Source organism: Acanthochromis polyacanthus, chromosome 11, assembly GCF_021347895.1.
Source record: "Acanthochromis polyacanthus isolate Apoly-LR-REF ecotype Palm Island chromosome 11, KAUST_Apoly_ChrSc, whole genome shotgun sequence".
In the NCBI taxonomy this organism is placed as follows: domain Eukaryota; kingdom Metazoa; phylum Chordata; class Actinopteri; family Pomacentridae; genus Acanthochromis; species Acanthochromis polyacanthus.
Genome location: NC_067123.1, coordinates 12084508 through 12101985, shown reverse-complemented (window position 1 = coordinate 12101985; position 17478 = coordinate 12084508). Strand labels below are relative to the sequence as shown.

At 42.3% G+C, this 17478-nt stretch overlaps 1 protein-coding gene across 3 annotated transcripts in view; it reads left to right on the top strand.

Moving 5' to 3' along the window:
• The window catches only part of LOC110956817 (secretagogin), a 38423-nt gene extending 25857 nt beyond the window's left edge, over positions 1-12566 (top strand). Inside the window, exons 9-11 of one of the 3 annotated variants that reach the window (XM_051955113.1) lie at positions 8076-8135; positions 11322-11390; positions 12035-12566. In XM_051955113.1, coding sequence (XP_051811073.1) covers positions 8076-8135; positions 11322-11390; positions 12035-12160 — 255 coding nt within the window. In that variant the 3' untranslated portion in view covers positions 12161-12566. The remainder of the gene's footprint in view (positions 1-8075; positions 8136-11321; positions 11391-12034) is intronic. The other 2 variants (XM_051955115.1, XM_051955116.1) reach the window with 2 other exon arrangements.
• Positions 12567-17478: the final 4912 nt, after the last annotated feature.

Genomic DNA, 17478 nt, shown 5'->3' with positions numbered 1-17478 from the left:
ATGGAAATGGGGAAGCGAAAGGCTGCGTTTTTGAACTGGAAGTTTTTAACGCGCTCATATGGCGAGTTTGAACACGTTTTAAGAAAGAAGTGCAACACCGCTGCAGCTGCAAAAGAGAGGGAGACGGCGTGGAGAACACTGCTGCCCGGATCAATGCGTAAGTTTAAATGTAGTCCTTTGTAATCGTAATAATATTACAGGGAATAACTGTCTGAATGGCAGCCTAGTAAGTTATTTCATTTAGGTGAAATCCCGAAGGGCAGCAGCTTAAGATTAAATATAAAAACATTGTTCAAACAGGTCAGACCTAGGCATTATCTCATGGAGGTACTTCATGTTGATCATGTTTTACATTGTAAAGTAGCCTAAATATTAAGTGACTGTTTGACTGTGCAGTTGCTTTATCCACACATAGCCTAAATGTCTGCATCCATATCATGTCCTGTTAAATAATTAAGCCTATTTAAACAGCTCAGCCAACAGAAAGAAAGCAGATGCCTGTAAAACGGTGGTATAAAAGGTCATGGATGCATGCATATATATATATATATATATATATATATATATATATATATATATACACACACGTGGACAAAATTGTTGGTACCCCTCAGTTAAAGAAGGAAAAACCCACAATTCTCACTGAAATCACTTGAAACTCACAAAAGTAACAATAAATAAAAATTTATTGAAAATTAAATAATCAAAATCAGCCATCACTTTTGAATTGTTGATTAACATAATTATTTAAAAAAACAAACTAATGAAATAGGGCTGGACAAAAATGATGGTACCCATAACTTAATATTTTGTTGCACAACCTTTTGAGGCAATCACTGCAATTAAACGATTTCTGTATTTGTCAATGAGCGTTCTGCAGCTGTCAACAGGTATTTTGGCCCACTCCTCATGAGCAAACAGCTCCAGTTGTCTCAGGTTTGATGGGTGTTGTGGTATCTGATCTGTTACATGTATTACTTATTAAGTTAGTAGTATAGAATCTGTTTTGTTTGTTCTAGTATTTGATATGAGTTGCTTGTTATATGTAGTGTCTGCTCTGGTGTCTCTGACCACAGATGGAACCTGCATTATATTCAACCCATGCCATGGGAAAGTGTTCTCCTGTTTACAGAGCCCTGTTGGAGGTGTTTTTATGAGGGTTCTTCTGTCTAAAATACTGATTTAGGGATTCTTCAGCTGTTGTAGACACAGGGGGTTTGTTTGGGGATACTCCTCACTTGTTTCCCGTGTGTTAGACAATAAATAACCATATGTTGTACTCATTTACATGTTAAAACCTATAAAACCTGATTGCTGGTCATTGTCAAGGAAGGAGGATTCAATTGGCCGGCTCCTTCCAGGCAGGTTCTGTCTGTACTGATGCTGCTCTTTCTTTTAATAAAATACTTTTAAAGAAAGTCAGTGTCACGGACATTTTCTCCTTCACCTGCACATCATGGACACCAGAGAGAGAAACAACGACAAATTTGGCGTCACGAACAGGATCAGAAGTGGCGTTCTTCGACAGCCGGCAGCCCCTTGGTCGCTTTTCTCCGTCCTGATACGACGTCGGGTGAGCTGGTTCTCACTTTATCGGGATGCTGATGTGCTCATGGGTGCTGTGGGGTTGTTGCTGACACGCTGCACTGTCAAGAATTCAGTGCGCTGGTGTCCTGTGGTGCATGGGTGTTTGGAGCGATGTTCGGTCTAAATTGGGGTTTATTGCGCATAAAAATGTGGGGAATAGAATAGAGTAGATAGAAAAAGTTGGGATAAGAGAATAAAAGTTGAAGAAAGAGAAATAGATGTTAGAGTGACATGGTTAAATGTAGAATAGCAGAACAAGTAACAATGGAGCAAGCTAAAAGACCATGCAAGTGTAACAGGACAGGCCTGAATCCTGTTAACGGTAAGACATGAGGGAGTTAGAAGCTTTATGTGAATGTTGGCTGAGTAGTCAAAATTGGCGTTTAAAAATAAAAGAGGATAGAGTAGATTTACCTTTGGGGCCCAAAGGTCAATTGGCGATCTAAAATATAGAGAAGAAGGGATAAAATGGAAAGAGAATAAGAGGCCTAAAGGAAAATAAAGGAAATAGGATAATATAGAGGAAAGGAAAGCCGCAAATCTGGATTAAAAGCCCTCTTAGAGGCAGTTTAGTATACTGGCCGAAAAACCTATTATATGTGAGCACATGTAGTAGGTCAGTTCCATAAAAAGAGAAAGGGAACTGGGGGTGTAGATTTACTTTAGTCATAGATAAAGCACTTTAAAGTTCCGGCCGTAGACGTATGGTTTCCTAAAGTAGCTTTTTGACTGAGTTGTTTATGCTCCATGGTAGCACAAATTTAGGTGATAAGGAAAAAGAGAGAAAAAGAGAAAAGAGAAGAAGAGAAAAGGTGCGGCTGAAAGCATGCTTCTTAGGTTATGTGTGAATGATTTGATTCCGGGATTGGATGCTGATTGTGTGTTTGGGAGATGTTGAATAGGCCTATGTATTTTATTTTGTGGATTTGTTTGATTTTGGGTTGAATGGTTGCATTTAATTTGAATGATTTTATGTGCCGGCGGTTGCGTCTGTGTCTCTGCAGCTCTGTCTCAGCTCCGTCTGTCTGCGTCTGTCTGCGTGTGTGTGTGCTGCTGGTGTGTGAGAGGCTGAGATGTGCGCTGTAATGTATGAATGAAATATGTCAGTTTTTGTTGGAAAACACATATATAGGTTGAGCTTTCATAATTCAAAGGAGAGACGTTTTTGTTGATATCGAAGACGTATAAGCTTTTGTCTGCTAAACTTTATGAGCCCCAATGAGGACTTTTTGTAAATTTGGTAACATAATGAAATGAATGAGCCTTATAAAGGACTTTTGTAAATTGATAATACATATGAGCCTCATGGTGGACGTTTCTGTACTTGATATTCAATTCAATTCAATTCAATTCAATTTTATTTATATAGCGTCAATTACAGTCAAATCGTCTCAAGAAGCTTTACAGAACCCATATGCCTGATATATGCATATGATATAAGCATATGAGCCTTTGCTGAGTCCGAGAGACCAGTGAGGACATTCTGTTTGTAATAAGCATAAATAAAATATTTTAGAGGAAACACACACAGGGAAAGAAAACCTCAATAAAGTTTTCAGGGTTATATGTTGTGTGCTGATAATGCGGATAGCAGTGGTGGATGGACTTGTCGTTTGAGTGGTGTAAAATCTTTCATTCTCTCTCTCTTTTTTTTCCTGTCTCCTTTTCTTTCTTTCTGTGCGTGTGTGTGAATGTATTTTAATGTAAACTCGTCTTTAGTGGATCCTTTTACTCATGAGTCTTTTTGTTTCTTTGGGGGTTCTCTTTCATGTATATTTGTTGTAAATTACTTTGATAGATTAAGTGGTTTTGAATGTTGTTGAGATTTGGTTTGGTTTCATTTTAGCAGACTTGGGATTGGATAGTATAAATTTTGGATGGTTGGAGAATTGTTTTATAATTGCATGGTTCAATTTATTGATAAGTTGTGGTTTCCTCTGAGGTTGGCAAATTTATTTCATTTCTTTTGATTGGTTGTGGTTAAAACAGAGTTTCATATATAGCTTTTTATTTCACTCATTTTGATTTGCAATACAAGGATACGAGGTCCACATTATAATGTCAAAGATGGACATTAAAACTTCAAAAGTGATCACTCCTGTTGAGGTTGTGCAGAAGAGTAATCCTCTTATCAAAGGTATTGCAAAAATGTCGCAAAAATGGAATAAGCGTTGGCCTGATATTGACCGTCCTTGGCCAGTTGAGGGGACTTTGAATCCAGATGTGATAAAGATGATGCAAGTGCTGGTTTCTACCTATAAGGCCGGCCAAAAGAAGGGGAAGAAAGGACAGAGGCGCATTGAGAAGAGACAGATGGAGCTTGGTATTATGAAGTTGTTTGAAATTGAAGGACAAAACTTGTTGAAGGCTGCAATGGACCGAAAGGAGCGGACAGCAGAGGAGATTGCAAAAAATGTGAAGGAGACGGCAGGCATTGAGTGAGGTTTGAAAGGAGTATAGATAAATGTCTTGTGGATATGGATAGAGCAATTTCTCCAGGAGACCAAAGAGCGTTGGAAAAACATCTACAAGATTTGCAAGTGGCGGAGAAAAGCCTAAAGAAGAAGAAGTCTCCTAGATATGGCTTACGTTCAAGAAAGGGGAAAGTGTCGGATAAGATGTGTCCAGTGGTTGTTAGAGGACAGAATCTGGAGTACAAGCCTTGGCAGAATACGGACATGTCAGACATCATTGAAAAGTTGCCATCCCTTCAAGATGGGGCATATCCTTGGATTTCAAAGCTGGAGAGGTTTTGGTGGGGTGCAACCTGCCATGAGAGACATCAAGCGGCTTTTGGCCAGTCTCCTGGGAGTTCCTGTGATGGAGGAACTTCTACAACAAGCGGGTCTGAATAGTTCTGTGGCAACTGCTGTGAATGATGCAGAGCTCTTTGCTGCCAGCAGATCTTGGATGTGGAGAGCGTTGAGAGATACGTTCCCAACAAACATACATCCTGATAAGATGTTGAGTGAGCCACTGGGTCCAGAAGAGAATCTGGGGGCCTATGTGTCTGGGGGCTCATCAGATGTGGAGAGATGTCAGAGGAAATGACCCGGATGTGAACCAGAAGGAGAAATTCATTCTGTGGAGTGAAATACAGAGGGGCTGCCCCTACCAGTAAAGCAGCCAATAGTGACTGATCCTTCAGCAGATTGTTTAGTGTTACACTTAGTGATAGGTTTATGATTACACAAGATTGCCACAAGGATTCAAACATAGTTTTCATTTTAGTAATGGGTGCTGGAAGATACTCAGTCTTTTGTGAAGTCTTTTGTTAAGTCTGTTGTTCAGTTTTTGTTCAGAGGGGCCATATGTGGGTGCATTTGCAGAATTGAGTATCAAAATAGCCTTAAGGAGCCATTGACAATCAGCAATGTTGAGGTGTTTGTAAACAACAAATAAAATTAACTGAGTAAAAGAAAGTAATGGTGTGTTGACATGCTGCTTTGTTGACGTATGACAATATAGGGGTTCGAATTAGTTGATAGGGTGTCTTCCAAATGAGCTGAGTAATTTCCATTTTGGATATCAGAATTTATTATAGGCATTATGTTCTTGGGTGTCATCTACAATGGAGATGTCCTACTCTCACAGGTGATTTAGTTTTATCAAAGGGGGGATTGCAATATGTCATACGATAAATTGGTGATAATCTGATGATAATCTGATGATACTCTGATGATAATCTGATGATACTCTCATAACAAAGTGATTTTCAATAAGACATCATGGAGTGTTAGTTGTTCTGCAAGATACTGCTGGGTGCTTTTTATCTTCCCAGGACGCCATCTGGGAGATTGAATAAAAGTGGCTGTCTGGAGATCACTGCAGCCAAATGGACTTGAATGTTTGCATATGGACAATGGAATGGACAATAAAGATGGATGGAGAACTCTGAGCATGGACAATGTGACGACAACACACCACGACTGGAGCTGTTATTGAGGAGTGTTGGTTTGATATGCTCATGTGTTCTTCTGTATGCTTACAGTGTTGGATTTTGTTTATCATATATACTCTGTTTTCTTATTACCGGTAGATGTTTGTTCTTATTGACATTTCCCTACGGAGAAGAATATTAGCATTAGCAATATTTCCAGTGTGTTTTATTTTCACCTTTGAGTTTTCATGACTTTATAATTAGTATGATGGGGGTTTCATTGGTTTGATGTTTTTGATATGAGGTGAGTACATTGGGATCTCAGGTTTTTTATTGTTTTGATTGGTTAGGGACAGTGGTGTTAGGCAGGTGCAGGTCCATTTGAGGGTCCGATGGGTCGACCAGCCTGATTTTGGACATTTTTCTTTTTATTTCTGGGATACCCACATGCATTTGCTTCCATTCATTTCACATCATCCTTTGAGTCTCCCTCTTTTAATTGGTTGGAGTCTAGTATGGTCGCCTAGGCAGAGGGGCCGTGAGAGAATTTCCTGCCTTGATTGTTTGATGGATAATTTGGAAAGATAGCTGCCAGGCAGGTTTTCACTCTCACATTAATCTACAAATTTATAATATTGTTAAATTTAGGCTGTAATCAGTATGGACAGAATGGACATGTCAGAAGCATTTTGTATGTAACCTTTATGTACTTGATGTTTTAGTAGTTTTCGAGGCTCTGTCAGCCTCGAAGGGGGGAATATGTGGTATCTGATCTGTTACATGTATTACTTATTAAGTTAGTAGTATAGAATCTGTTTTGTTTGTTCTAGTATTTGATATGAGTTGCTTGTTATATGTAGTGTCTGCTCTGGTGTCTCTGACCACAGATGGAACCTGCATTATATTCAACCCATGCCATGGGAAAGTGTTCTCCTGTTTACAGAGCCCTGTTGGAGGTGTTTTTATGAGGGTTCTTCTGTCTAAAATACTGATTTAGGAATTCTTCAGCTGTTGTAGACACAGGGGGTTTGTTTGGGGTTACTTCTCACTTGTTTCCCGTGTGTTAGACAATAAATAACCATATGTTGTACTCATTTACATGTTAAAACCTATAAAACCTGATTGCTGGTCATTGTCAAGGAAGGAGGATTCAATTGGCCGGCTCCTTCCAGGCAGGTTCTGTCTGTACTGATGCTGCTCTTTCTTTTAATAAAATACTTTTAAAGAAAGTCAGTGTCACGGACATTTTCTCCTTCACCTGCACATCATGGACACCAAACAGAGAAACAACGACAGTGTCTTCTCCAAATGGCATGTTTCAGCTCCTTCCACATATGTTCAATGGGATTCAGATCTGGGCTCATAGAAGGCCACTTTAGAATAGTCCAACGCTTTTCTCTCAGCCATTCTTGGGTGTTTTTGGCTGTGTGTTTTGGATCGTTGTCCTGTTGGAAGACCCATGACCTGCGACTGAGACCAAGCTTTCTGACACTAGGCAGCACATTTCTCTCCAGAATGCCTTGATAGTCTTCAGATTTCATCGTACCTTGCACACTTTCAAGACACCCTGTGCCAGATGCAGCAAAGCAGCCCCAAAACATTACTGAGCCTCCTCCATGTTTCACCGTAGGGACAGTGTTCTTTTCTTCGTATGCTTGGTTTTTGAGTCTATGAACATAGAGTTGATGTGCCTTACCAAAAAGCTCCAGTTTGGTCTCATCTGTCCAAAGGACATTCTCCCAGAAGCTTTGTGGCTTGTCAACATGCATTTTTGCAAATTCCAGTCTCGCTTTTTTATGAGTTTTTTTCAGCAGTGGTGTCCTCCTTGGTCGTCTCCCATGAAGTCCACTTTGGCTCAAACAACGACGAATGGTGCGATCTGACACTGATGTACCTTGGCCTTGGAGTTCACCTTCAATTTCTTTGGAGGTTGCTCTGGGCTCTTTGGATACAATTCCAACGATCCGTCTCTTCAATTTGTCATCAATTTTCCTCTTGCGGTCACGTCCAGGGAGGTTGGCTACTGTCCCGTGGGTCTTGAACTTCTGAATAATATGAGCCACTGTTGTCACAGGAACCTCAAGCTGTTTAGAGATGGTCTTATAGCCTTCACCTTTAAGATGTTTGTCTATAATTTTTTTTCGGATGTCCTGGGACAATTCTCTCCTTCGCTTTCTGTTGTCCATATTCAGTGTGGTACACACCTTTTCACCAAACAGCAGGGTGACTACTTGTCTCCCTTTAAATAGGCAGACTGACTGATTATGAGTTTGGAAACACCTGTGATGTCAATTAAATGACACACCTGAGTTAATCATGTCACTCTGGTCAAATAGTTTTCAATCTTTTATAGAGGTACCATCATTTTTGTCCAGGCCTGTTTCATTAGTTTGTTTTTTGAAATAATTATGTTAATCAACAATTCAAAAGTAATGGCTGTTTTTGATTATTTAATTTTCAATAAATTTTTATTTATTGTTACTTTTGTGAGTTTCAAGTGATTTCAGTGAGAATTGTGGGTTTTTCCTTCTTTAACTGAGGGGTATAAATTTGTCCTTTATCATGTAAATGTTTTGTGTAAGTTCTCAGTGTTTTATTCTGGTTGCAGGCCTGCAGTCAGGAGGACAGAAAGAGGGACTTTGAGAAGATATTTGCTCACTATGATGTTGTAAGCTCAGATTGTTTGTTTTCATTATCTGTTCTCTTATTATTTTTGCAATTTTATGTTCTTCCAGTGAATTTTTTTTTATTTGATTGTTCTTCGTATATTGTAACAGAGGAGCTGGTTTGCACAAAGGACATTTTTATAATGAGATTATTTACACCATATTCTCAGTATTTTGAGTGAGTACGGAAAGTATTCAGACCCCTTGAAATTTTTCACTCTCTGTGTCATTGCAGCCATTTGTCAAAATCAAAAAAGTTCATTTTATTTCTCATTAATGTACACGCAGGACCCCATCTTGACAGAAAAAAACAGAAATGTAGAAATTTTTGCACATTTATTAAAAAAGAAAAACTGAAATATCACATGGTCATAAGTATTCAGACCCTTTGCAGCGACATTCATATTTAACTCACATGCTGTCCATTTCTTCTAATCTTCCTCGAGATGGTTCTCCTTCTTTATTGGAGTCCAGCTGTGTATAATTAAACTGATTGGACTTGATTAGGAAAGGCACACACCTGTCTATATAAGACCTTACAGCTCACAGTGCATGTCAGAGCAAATGAGAATCATGAGATGGAAGGAACTGCCCAAGGAGCTCAGAGACAGAATTGTGGCAAGGCACAGATCTGGCCAAGGTTAGAAAAAATTTCTGCAGCACTCAAGGTTCCTAAGAGCACAGTGGCCTCCATAATCCTCAAATGGAAGAAGTTTGGGGCGACCACAACTCTTCCTAGACCTGGCTGTCCAGCCAAACTGAGCAATGGTGGGAGAAGAGCCTTGGTGAGAGAGGTAAAGAAGAACCCAAAGATCACTGTGGCTGAGCTCCAGAGATGCAGTCGGGAGATAGGAGAAAGTTCCACAAAGTTAACTATTACTGCAGCCCTCCACCAGTCGGGGCTTTATGGCAGAGTGGCCTGACAGAAGCCTCTCCTCAGTGCAAGACACATGAAAGCCCGCATAGAGTTTGCCAAAAAAACACATGAAGGACTCCCAGACTATGAGAAATAAGATTCTCTGGTCTGATGAGACCAAGATTGAACTTTTTGGTGTTAATTCTAAGTGGTATGTGTGGAGAAAACCAGGGACTGCTCATCACCTGTCCAATACAATCCCTACAGTGAAACATGGTGGTGGGAGCATCATGTTGTGGGGGTGTTTTTCAGCTGCAGGGACAGGACGACTGGTTGCAATTGAAGGAAGGATGTATGCGACCAAGTACAGAGATATCCTGGAGGAAAACCTCTTCCAGAGTGCTCAGGACCTCAGACTGGGCTGAAGGTTCATCTTTCAACAGGACAATGGCCCTAAGCAGACAGCTAAAATAACAAAGGAGTGGCTTCAGAACAACTCTGTGACCGTTCTTGACTGGCCCAGCCAGAGCCCTGACCTAAACCCAATTGAGCATCTCTGGGGAGACCTCAAAATGGCTGTCCACCAACGTTCACCATCCAACCTGACAGAACTCGAGAGGATCTGCAAGGAAGAATGGCAGAGGATCCCCAAATCCAGGTGTGAAAAACTTGTTGCGTCATTCCCAAGAAGACTCATGGCTGTACTAGCTGAAAAGGGGGCTTTTACTCATACTGAGCACAGGGTCTGAATACTTATGACCATGTGATATTTCAGTTTTTCTTTTTTAATAAATTTGCAAAAATTTCTACATTTCTGGGGGGGTTCTGTCAAGATGGGGTGCTGAGTGTACATTAATGAGAAATAAAATGAACTTTTTTGACTTTGGCAAATGGCTGCAAAGACAGTGAAAAATTTCAAGGGGTCTGAATACTTTCCATACCCACTGTAGCTGGAATATTGGAGATGTAATTAGATGTGTGCTTTTGGTCATTTCCATCACTTGAGAATATTGTGAGTACTGCATGTTGTGATCTTCCTCTACATTTACAATCTAAATGCAGTTCAATTCAATTTTATTTATACAGTGCCAGTTATAGGTCAGATTGTCTTAAGATGCTTAATAGAACCCATATGTGTTGTGGTTATGGTCCTGCTCCTGCCCTTTGTCTCCCCTTTTTCCCCATTATTGTCCTTTGTGTGTCTCTGTCTGCCAGCCTCCCCTCTTGTCTCTCTCTCTCCCGGTCACTCGCCCTCTGCCTGCTGATTGCCCTCAATTAGCCTCAGCTGCTGTAATTACATCAATTCCCCTCAGCAATATAAACCCTCTGCTTCCCTCAGTCTTTGTTGGAGCCTTGTTTGCCATCTCCACTTTGTTGTCACAGCCTCTGTTCCCCACCTCTGGACTACGTTTGTTTTTGGACCTTTCTGTGTTTTCCTTTTGTGGATTACCCTCCCCTTGGACCCTGTTGTGTGGATTACCTCTGACTGTTTGCTCCCTTGATTAGGAATCCTCAGTAGTGTGAGTACTTCCCCTCTGCCTTGCTGTTTTGAGCCTTGAGGTGCCATAGTATTAGTCTATTTGGTTTTTGCCCTGCTTCCCCAGTCCTGGTTACATTATTTGTGTTTTTGGAATTTTTCGTTAAATAAAATCTCTTTCCATTACTACCTTTTGCCTGTCTGTTTGTCTGCATTTGGGTTCTCCACCCCCAAAATCATAATAATACGCCTGAACCCCCAGAGCAAGCCCTAAGGTGACAGGGGCAAGAAAAACACCCTTTTACCAGGGAAGAAACCTTGAGCTGAACTTGAGTCTTTATGTGGGGGGGACCCATCTGCCTGCTGGCTGGTGGGTTAAGAGGGACAGAAGAGGTAGAGAGGGAGGGATGGGAGAAGAAGAGGGTGGGGGACAAGGAAAAAATAACACACAGTTGGATACATGCATAAGATAAATGACATGTACAAGCTAACATGGAAATTGATTCATAGTTTACTGTTATGGTGTAAGGCTCTGGCATTAAATATACTACATATACAGCTGGTAGTAAAATTCAAACAGTGTGTAGATGAGCATATCCCGTATAGTGAAGGCGATGCAGAGTAGACTGGTGGAAATGGGCAGCTGGAGGAAGTTCAGCAGCAGCAGCATCCCACAGTTGACAAGATGGAGACTAGGCCAGTTGATTTGTCAAATAAGTGCAAGTATACATTAAAAACACAGGGATGCAGCCTGTGTTCCCACAAAGGAAAAATCAAATTTAAGCATTTAAATTCTAGCATGCAGAGAATTTAATAACCTTATTCGCTACATGTGATGTGTCTTTGTGTGTATAGAGTAAGACTGGTGCATTGGAGGGTCCCGAGGTGGACGGATTTGTCAAGGATATGATGGAGCTGGTGAAGGTAAGCCCCAATGCAACAGTTCCAAATGAGTGTGCAGGATGTTATTTCTGGTTTGATATCATTCATGATACAGCAAGGGCTTAAACTAAGTTTGGAAACTGAGATGTTTTTAAGTCTGTGGAATCATCATGGTCGGTACTGCAATTCAATGATGGAATTTCCAAACAAATTTGAAATGTTGTACAACTGGGGCTTTTAGGGCTCCTGGAGCCTGGGTAGTTCCCAACTTTACCCAATCAGTGATCCAGTCTTGTTTTGGACACTAGGAGTATACATACCTTCAAAGCAATCCATCACATAATCTAACTATACTTGATTAACTATACTATACTTTGATTAAAAAATGCAATACTTCATCAAATAATATAGCTAAGGACAATACGCCTTTTTTGTTAAAAGTATTGCTAATAGTGAATATCTCTAATTTGTCATTTTTCTCACAGTAAGAATCCAATTAAACAGAACCATGAGATGATTTTATTGTACATATACAGTAAATTTTGTGTCACATTAACAGTAGCCCTTAAAATAAAAATATTTTCCATTTGAACAGACCTTTATTTGTCATTTATTGATTCACACAAGCTTGTCTTTGAGGCTTCTTGATTTTCCTGTGGACGCCTCCTGTCTTCATCCCCCTGCAGCCCAGCATCAGTGGAACAGACCTGGACAAGTTCAGAAAAGCGCTGATGGGTCACTGCGACATCAACGGAGACGGGAAGATCCAGAAGAATGAGCTGGCTCTGTGCCTTGGCCTCAAACCCAGCTAACAAACTCCCACAATATTCACTCGACTGGCTTCCTTTTCTTTCTTGTCATGCCTCTTCTCATTTATGTTCTATCTTCTTTCAGTCATAATGCTTATTTTAGCTTTTCTCATTTCTTCTGTTGAAATTTATTTAATTATTTACTTCTTCCTCTTTCCTCTATTTATTTCTCATAACATTCCAGGATGTTTTAATAATTGTATATAATTTTCTGTGAGAGCTGAATAGCATCAGGGAACATAAAGTGCATGAAATGTGTCACTGTGATTTCAGTGCAGCTGTGAGGAATGAGATGGAAAAAATATCTGCTACGATGATGACAGTGCTAGTGTTTTTTCATGACTTCATTGAATGCTGCTTCTTTGTAATGTGCTGATGTACAATCTAACAGTGTTTGCATTGCATTATAATTAAATTTAAGCTCTGCTGGCTGTGCCATTTTTTCACACGAGTTAATTCACTGCTATTTTAAAAGCATGCAATATATGCACTTATGGGTTAACGTGATAGGAACTTGGTGAAACTGGCTTAGATCGCTATGTTTCTTTTTTTTCCAAATGAGTTTAAAAAAGACTTTTTGTGTGTGTTCAAAGTTCTGTCTAGCACCAACAATCTCACTGATAGAAACTTCTCTGTGGAAGTCATGCCGCAGGTCTTTTTATTGTATTTATTTCCATTTTGCTTCATCATGCAGTACAAAATAAATGTATCCTCTGTTTAGGTTGCAGCAGAAATCTCATCATCCCCACTGTTTTGAAAGCAGATCTGCAGACTGGTGTGAAAAGCTGAGCAGTCCTCAGTTGAAGTGGTAATTAGTTAAAGTGGAAACACCTTCCGTCAGGTTGCTGTCAGGTTTGATTCTGATTGGTTCGTGCTGATTGCTCTGCCACTGTGAAATGTGACTGGTTGACTCAGAACTCCCAGAGCTTTAAAAACACAGATGAGAAAGCATCAAGCAAGAAGCTGAAACAACAGTTTCTTGTCTTGTTGGTTGCCTGTCTGCTAACAGTGGATATTTTGTTAGCTGTTTGAGTCCACAAAATGACATGTGGATTTTGTGTGAGGTAGGCTTACTTTGCTGTATTTTGACAGACTTGTTGCTGTACTAATTTTGTTTTATTCACACATTATCTTATTTCCAGGGTGCTACTGCTCTCACTGGTAGCTTTGGGACAGCATGCAAGAGGTAAGCATTCAGTCCATAAAAATGTCAAGCTGCACTTCCGTTCATTAATGTTGAATGTTGGCATTTAAAATGGCTTCTCCATTCTAGCACTTAGCTTTAGAAGTGGACCCTCCAGTTACATTAAACCTTACCTGAAACAAGGAGAGAATTTTCCACAAAGCTATGAACCTGCTTCCAGTTATGAGAGCTCTGCACAGCCAGGAGGCTCTCACAGTAGTTATGGAGGCCCTGAAAGTGGCATTGTTTCGAGTTCTGCAATTGAAATGCAGCCTGGATTTAGGCGGTCCCCTCGCCAGCAGCTGCATGTGCCCCAAAGCAAAGCTGTTATGTGGGATGATGCTATTGTGCAACCTTCTGCTTCAAAGCCAAGCTATGTGCTCCAGCAGCGGCCTCGGAAGCCCCTTGTGTACCCACCCAAACAGCTCCCCAAGCAGCCTCCCCAGCAGCCCCCGGTCTACCAGCCAGAGCGGCCTCCCCAGCAGCCCCCGGTCTACCAGCCAGAGCGGCCTCCCCAGCAGCCCCCGGTCTACCAGCCAGAGCGGCCTCCCCAGCAGCCCCCGGTCTACCAGCCAGAGCGGCCTCCCCAGCAGCCCCCGGTCTACCAGCCAGAGCGGCCTCCCCAGCAGCCCCCGGTCTACCAGCCAGAGCGGCCTCCCCACCAGCCCGCGGTCTACCAACCCCAGCAGCCCCGTAAGCAGCTCAACAACCAGCAGCAGCTGCCAGGTGTGCAACATAGCAAAGCTTCTATGTGGGACAACCTGTTCCTCCAACCACAGCCTCAGAAGTCCCCAGTCTTCCCAACCAAGCAACTCCCAGCCTTCCTGCCCCAGCAGCCCTCCCAGCATCTCCCAGCCTACCTTCTGAAACAACCGCCCAAGCAGCCACTGCAGCGGCCCCCAGTCTTTCCACCCAAGCAACCCCCAGTCTTCCCACACAAGATGCCACCCAAGGTACCTCCCCAGCAGCCACCCAAGCAACCCCCAGTTTACCCTCCCAGGATGCCTCCCCAGCAGCCACCCAAGCAACCCCCAGTTTACCCTCCCAGGATGCCTCCCCAGCAGCCACCCAAGCAACCCCCAGTTTACCCTCCCAGGATGCCTCCCCAGCAGCCACCCAAGCAACCCCCAGTTTACCCTCCCAGGATGCCTCCCCAGCAGCCACCCAAGCAACCCCCAGTTTACCCTCCCAGGATGCCTCCCAGCAGCCACCCAAGCAACCCCCAGTTTACCCTCCCAGGATGCCTCCCCAGCAGCCACCCAAGCAACCCCCAGTTTACCCTCCCAGGGTGCCTCCCCAGCAGCCACCCAAGCAACCCCCAGTTTACCCTCCCAGGGTGCCTCCCCAGCAGCCACCCAAGCAACCCCCAGTTTACCCTCCCAAGGTGCCTCCCCAGCAGCCACCCAAGCAACCCCCAGTTTACCCTCCCAAGGTGCCTCCCCAGCAGCCACCCAAGCAACCCCCAGTTTACCCTCCCAAGGTGCCTCCCCAGCAGCCACCCAAGCAACCCCCAGTTTACCCTCCCAGGATTCCTCCCCAGCAGCCACCCAAGCAACCCCCAGTTTACCCTCCCAGGATTCCTCCCCAGCAGCCACCCAAGCAACCCCCAGTTTACCCTCCCAGGATTCCTCCCCAGCAGCCACCCAAGCAACCCCCAGTTTACCCTCCCAGGATTCCTCCCCAGCAGCCACCCAAGCAACCCCCAGTTTACCCTCCCAGGATTCCTCCCCAGCAGCCACCCAAGCAACCCCCAGTTTACCCTCCCAGGATTCCTCCCCAGCAGCCACCCAAGCAACCCCCAGTTTACCCACCCAAGGTACCTCCCCAGCAGCCACCCAAGCAACCCCCAGTCTTCCTGCCCCAGCAGCAGCCAGGTGTGCTCCAAACCAAAGCTGGCATGTGGCCCTATGCTCTTAATTTCATTGGACAGTCTAGTGACTCAAACCCACAGGGAAATGTTAATCCAAGAAGTTTTAGACCAGGCCAATACAGGTGGCAGCAGCATGGCAGGCAGCATCAACCATAAGCATCCCAACTGTAAGTACCTATTCTGTTAAATGACTTGCACATTTAACTTTTCAAGATGTAGCTTCTCTGGGTTTCTCAAGGTTTTGTTTTTTTTTTTTTTTTTAAATTCAAACAGTGCATTGGTAATATGTTAAATTGTTTTTCAGGTTCTAGAGCTTTGGATGGTCCTGGCATGGCATTCAACTTTTGTGAAATGTAATAAAGTTTTTGAAACTACACTGCTGCCTATGGATATCATTAGAATCTCAATTTATGGAGATGGCACTGTACAATGGTGGAATAGAATATTTGTCTTAATATCAAATGTTTCATTTAAATGGTTTCTCTTGGATTTTGGTGCTACACTTAGTACCAGAATTACTGAAACATTGGTAGTTCACAGTACTTAGTTCAAGCTATTCTATCATTGGGTTGTTGTGAGTCAGACAGGAACTTGTATAGAATCAAATATTAAAGGTAGAACTCAAAGAATCAGGTTTTGGTTCAAGACAACTTCTTCAGCTTGTCTTCATGTTCCCAAGAGCACATCTGTGTAAACCACTTGAACCTCAACATAAGGGGACAAACATCAGTGTAATGCCATCCTCTCAGATGCTAAAATAATAGCCCAGTGAGCAACCAAATGCCTATCAAAGATGAAGGCAGATGATCAGTATTGGGGAAAATTGGAGCTTTCACATCAAGACCGCGATTTTTTTTTTTTTTTTTTTTTTTTTTTTGCCCCCAGTTGAAACGGCTGCTGTTTTTCTCTCAGGATGCTCCGTGTTCCAATAGTCTGCGGGGTTGGTACCATCATTACCAGGATTGAAGGTTTAATGTCATCCTTTGGGGACTTATTTTCTACTCATGTTTAGAAACTTAAGACATTTGTGTTTTCACTCTGTATTCCCTTTGTTTTGCCTCAGGCCCTCCGGTTAGACTCTGTATTGGGACTGAGCATGTTACTTGACCAGTTTAACATTTTCTTTATATTGTGCCATTTCACAGCATAAGTAATCTCAAGACACTTCACACAGTAAAGGTGTCCACAGGATGTCAATTTCTCACATCTCATTCATTGTCTATGTGAAGCACCAGGCATTGCATTGTGGTGTTTCAAGTTATGTTATTTGCTCAAAAATTGCCTGCAGCTCACTTTCATGAAGTAGATGTCACTTCTTTATGCAAAAGAGGCACAGAGATCCAACATCTCATGAAACTTTTGTAAAACATCTAAATGAGCCATTGTTAAACGAAAATGAGGACAGATTCAGCAACTGCATAGTTTATTTCTCATACTTAAATGCTTTCAAAAATACTTCTTTCTGAACTGTTTTTGCAAAGGCAAAGAAAATTAGCCTGCCAAAAGCCACCATGTTGGTCCAACGGTTCTACCAGACTGAAGTATTGAACCACTAGTGCATGCCCACCAAGTGGGCAATATTCAGATATTGCGTGCTCCCATGTGAGGAAAAAATGCCACTGTGGATACATGCCTCTGTGGGCCTCCATTAGGTGAAAACTTTGCAGTATTACATCATAGAGAGATGTCCCTACAAATCAAAGATTCCTTTTTGGCAGCCGTAGAAAGAAACATCACCTTTTAAAGGATAGAAAATTCTAGCAGAACTAAGTTCAGGGGGAGTGGCTATCTGACTCAACCAGTTGTTAAGGTAAGGGGAGCCAAGTAAACTAAAAGTATAGCAAAGAAAACAATGCATAAGAGAACAATGAGCATTGAGTATGATTAGGGATGCAAACAATTAATCGATTATCAACAAGAAATTCCTCGACTAAAATATAATTGCAATTAATTGCATTTGCACTTGTAATTCCCCGCCCGCCAGCCCGCATGAGGGCGCGCTTGACGCCAGACGTCCTTGACGCCCATGCGGGAGCACAAGAGAAGCTGGCCTCTGACCACAGCAACAAGACAAATGAGAAGCGGTAAGCTGGCAGGATGAAGAAGATAAGACGGAGGTCGGTATGGAGCCACTTTAAGTTGGTTAATGAAGACAAAGACGCCAAATGCACAACCTGTGTAAGTATTTTAAAGTACAACTCCTCCACAACTTCGCTAAATTATCATCTCAATACGTCACATTCAGTCGTGCTGCAAGGAGACCGCAGC